The sequence below is a fragment of the Pseudomyrmex gracilis genome, unplaced genomic scaffold, assembly GCF_002006095.1.
Source record: "Pseudomyrmex gracilis isolate BER0280 unplaced genomic scaffold, ASM200609v1 scaffold_286, whole genome shotgun sequence".
In the NCBI taxonomy this organism is placed as follows: domain Eukaryota; kingdom Metazoa; phylum Arthropoda; class Insecta; order Hymenoptera; family Formicidae; genus Pseudomyrmex; species Pseudomyrmex gracilis.
In genome coordinates, this window is record NW_018020870.1 from 129378 (window position 1) to 133178 (window position 3801).

The 3801-nt window shown below is 28.4% G+C and overlaps 1 protein-coding gene across 1 annotated transcript in view; it reads right to left on the reverse strand.

Moving 5' to 3' along the window:
* The window catches only part of LOC109859778 (beta-hexosaminidase subunit beta-like), a 104371-nt gene extending 101594 nt beyond the window's left edge, over window positions 1-2777 (reverse strand). The window contains exons 1-2 of the mRNA XM_020438329.1: window positions 2419-2777; window positions 1739-1964 (exon numbers count right to left, since the gene is read on the reverse strand). Coding sequence (XP_020293918.1) covers window positions 1739-1964; window positions 2419-2598 — 406 coding nt within the window. The 5' untranslated portion in view covers window positions 2599-2777. The remainder of the gene's footprint in view (window positions 1-1738; window positions 1965-2418) is intronic.
* Between the last annotated feature and the right edge of the window lie 1024 nt (window positions 2778-3801).

Here is a 3801-nt window from a genome sequence, read left to right on the forward strand (position 1 = left end):
TATATATATATATACAGGGTGTCCCAGAATTGCCGTACAATCGCTCGTAGGCAGGTAGAAGGAGTAAAACTGAGTCGAAAAGTCCTGAACCATTTTTTTCTATTATTTATACTAAAGGAGTAATTATTGAGTAAATCAGGCCAATCAGCGCAGACCTTTAGCCAGGCACACGTCAGTGAGCACTCACACACACCAAGCGCGCGGCTTACGCGCGTAGGACAGCCCGATGCATGCTTATTCGCGGATCTTTGTTAATTAAAATCTCAGTAACTATTGCGAATCTAGCAAAATGGTATAGGACTTTTCATCTCAGTTTTATTCCTTCTACCTGTCTACGAGAGATGTTAAACCAATTCTGGGACACCCTGTATATATACAGTCGAATCTCGATAACTCGAATCTCAACGGAAGAGCTAAAATCTTTGAGTTGTAGAGGTTTCGACTTATCAAAGTCTTTTTTTCTTTTCGCGGAGCGAAAGAAAATGAACAAAATTTTCGTCTTATAAAGGTTTCCGAGTTATAGAGGTTCGAGATATCGAGGTTTTACTGTATATATATACACATATATACATATAGACACACATTATTATATATTTTTTTAACACAAATACAATACTTTAATCTAAAAAAATATTCAGTTATATATAGCTTTATAATATATATCTTAGATATAAAATTATCGCATTCTTGTTTGTATAGAGAAAAAATGGAAAATTATGTGATCATATAGGATTATATGTGGATCGGATATAATTTTGTACGATCGTGTAAAGTTTTATACAAGTCGAATATGATTTTATATAAGTTGGATATGATTTTATATGATCGTGTAAATTCAGATCCGAAATTTGGCGCGATCTGATTTTATATGATCATATATAAATATAAGAAATCATATACTTTTTCTATCCATACATTATTTTATACATTTATATATGATCATACAAAATCAGATCGCGCCAAATTTCGGATCTGATTTTACACGATCATATAAAATCATATCCAACTTATATAAAATCATATTCGACTTGTATAAAAGTTGACACGATCGTACAAAATTATATCCGATCCACATATAATCCTATATGATCATCCTACATGATTTTCTATTTTTTCTTGGAAAGCTTTTCTTTCTTTTGTATATCTTCATGTGTTTTTAATGCAATCTATAAAAAATAAAATTACTTCTTATATGCAATATTACTTAATGATTGCAGTAACACTGCATTATTGCATATTCGTTACATTGCAATATTGCTATGATGTTTCTTCCTAAAAGCGGACATTTGAACGTTGCTGCAATTCAACAACAATGATGTATCAGTATTTCATAGTGAAATGGCAGTATTGCACCATTGCGATGAAAGATCCTTGTAATGTATATGCAATATTTGTGTGCTGTATGGGAGAAAACTTTTCTTATTTAAAGACTTATAAGAATAAAATTCTTTTTTGTAGAGTTAAAAATGTAGCTGTTATACAATATATATAATATTACATATTATTGCATAAGTTTTGATTATTTTAATAATTTGTGAATAGCGTGACGTTTCGCGTTTACACCTTAGTGTATTCTGTTTACCCTATTATTTTGTAAAGCGTAAAATTGCATGAAAAACTAGTTAATATTTGTAAATATTTTATAATATTTTATAATATTTAATATAATTATTTCACATCTAAATATAAGTAGTTTAAATATATATAAAGCTGAATTCTTTTTGACAGTTAAACTTACAAGATTCATTCATGTATAAATGAGGCCAATGCTCGCCATTTTGTTCACAAGGCTGCAAAAAGCGGATATTTAAAGCTTCAAGAGTGCCTTTAAAGTGAGGATCTTCTCGAACGGATGTTCTTGGTTGTCCTTCCGTGACCAACCTAGCTATCCTAGCTTCCGTCAAAATAATTCTCGTGTATCGTTCAATCGCCTCGTTCACTATATCGCATGTTTCGCCATTTACCTTTACAAATTAAGAAGATATTTATAACGTAAAATTTAAAAGCAATATATATTTTTGAAAAGTAAAACACTTGTATGAGAAAGAGAATCATCATTAAGTCATCATATCATTAAGTATTATTAAATATTTTGAAAATATTTAATAAAACAACATAAAATAAAAAAGTGAAGAGAGAAAAAAATAGTTTCTATAAAAACATAAAAGAAAAATATTAGTGTAAGTGATAAAAGATATATCAGCAGTGTACAAGTCGCGAATAATCTATGTGTCATCTGTAGAACTCTCTGCTTCCGAGACTTAATGAAATGACAGTTTTAACATTATCGCTTTTTGCACACGTCTTATTATTTCATTACACAATATAATAATAGAAGAAGAATATAATAATAAAAGAAAGTAAAAGAATATTTGAATATAGTAACAGAAAGAACAAAATAAAAATAGAAATACTTACTCGAAAATCAAAGTTGGATGGTCGTAGTAAATAAAAGTCTTCTTTAATCATACGTGAGTTTGGCATTGGCCAGACTTCGCCCTTTGTAGATCGAATCCATGGACCCGCGTCTGAGTGCAAAGAGAAGGTTAGCCGAGATAAAGCTGCCACAAGAATCAGATTAATCACATGATTCCACATATCTATGTTGAGGTGAAAAAAAAATGATTTAGATACACGATCGAAGAACGATGCGACGCCACTGAATGATCATCGTCTACTGACAGTTGTAGGATGTCGGAGAATAGTATCAACGCACATATGATGGTAACGACCTTAGCCTGCGCCACTTAAGTTTTATCACTTTTGTCCCCAAGAGCCTCACGGTCAAACAAGTAGGAATAACCAGTTCTTCTGGCCGCTCATGTTTATCCTTAAATCTTAGTCAAATTAGAATTGACTTTAGAGATTTTGTCTCATACATACAAAATATATGTTTAAAAAATAGACACACTACATATTTAATTGCTAATAACATACTACATAATTAATTGCTAATTTCACTTTCGGAGATTACAGTTATTTCTAGCTATTAAAAAAATTTGAAAAATTAAACGAATCAAACGTTTTTCTTTTCAACTTATATATGCATATACGTACGTGTATGTGTGTGTAAATACTTAAATATATATAAAATGTATACATTTTTTGGTTTCATAGTTTCTTTAGTTTCTTAAATAGGAATAATATATTTCAATATATATAATATTTTATGCAGTTATATATGTATCTTTATATTACTTAAATACTTTTATATCATATATATTGTCATGGATTTATTACTTTTAATATATACGACTAAAAAATTTTCATATATTACACACAAATTTATGCCATAAAAATTAAATTATTGAACTCAATAATAAAAGTTGTTATTATCTGTGAAGTGTTTTTGTTAATCGCTAATTTTTTTAACTCTTTAATTAATCTTGTTTTCTATTTATCTTATGTTATCTTACATTAATTGATAAAAAGTTGTTATTAATATTTTGAGCGGTATATATCACAGTTTATCTCATATTGATATCTTCATAATAGGTACTGTTCTTGTAAAAAATATATTAAATTAATATCTGAGTACTTTATTTTATTTAATATAATAAAATGTATTTTTACAATAAAGCCTAATGCTTATGAAACTTTTTAGTAAAGATAAATAAAAAAACGAAATGTCTACTTATTTGTATGAAGCAAAGCATTTTTTTAAGCCATGTAATATATTGTTATATATTTAAGAGAAAAAAGTGTCACAATACATTTGTAAGTAAATCTGATATTTTATTACCAACACATACTATTTAAAAAATGATGTCATGTATCTTGACCAATATTTTATCACACTTG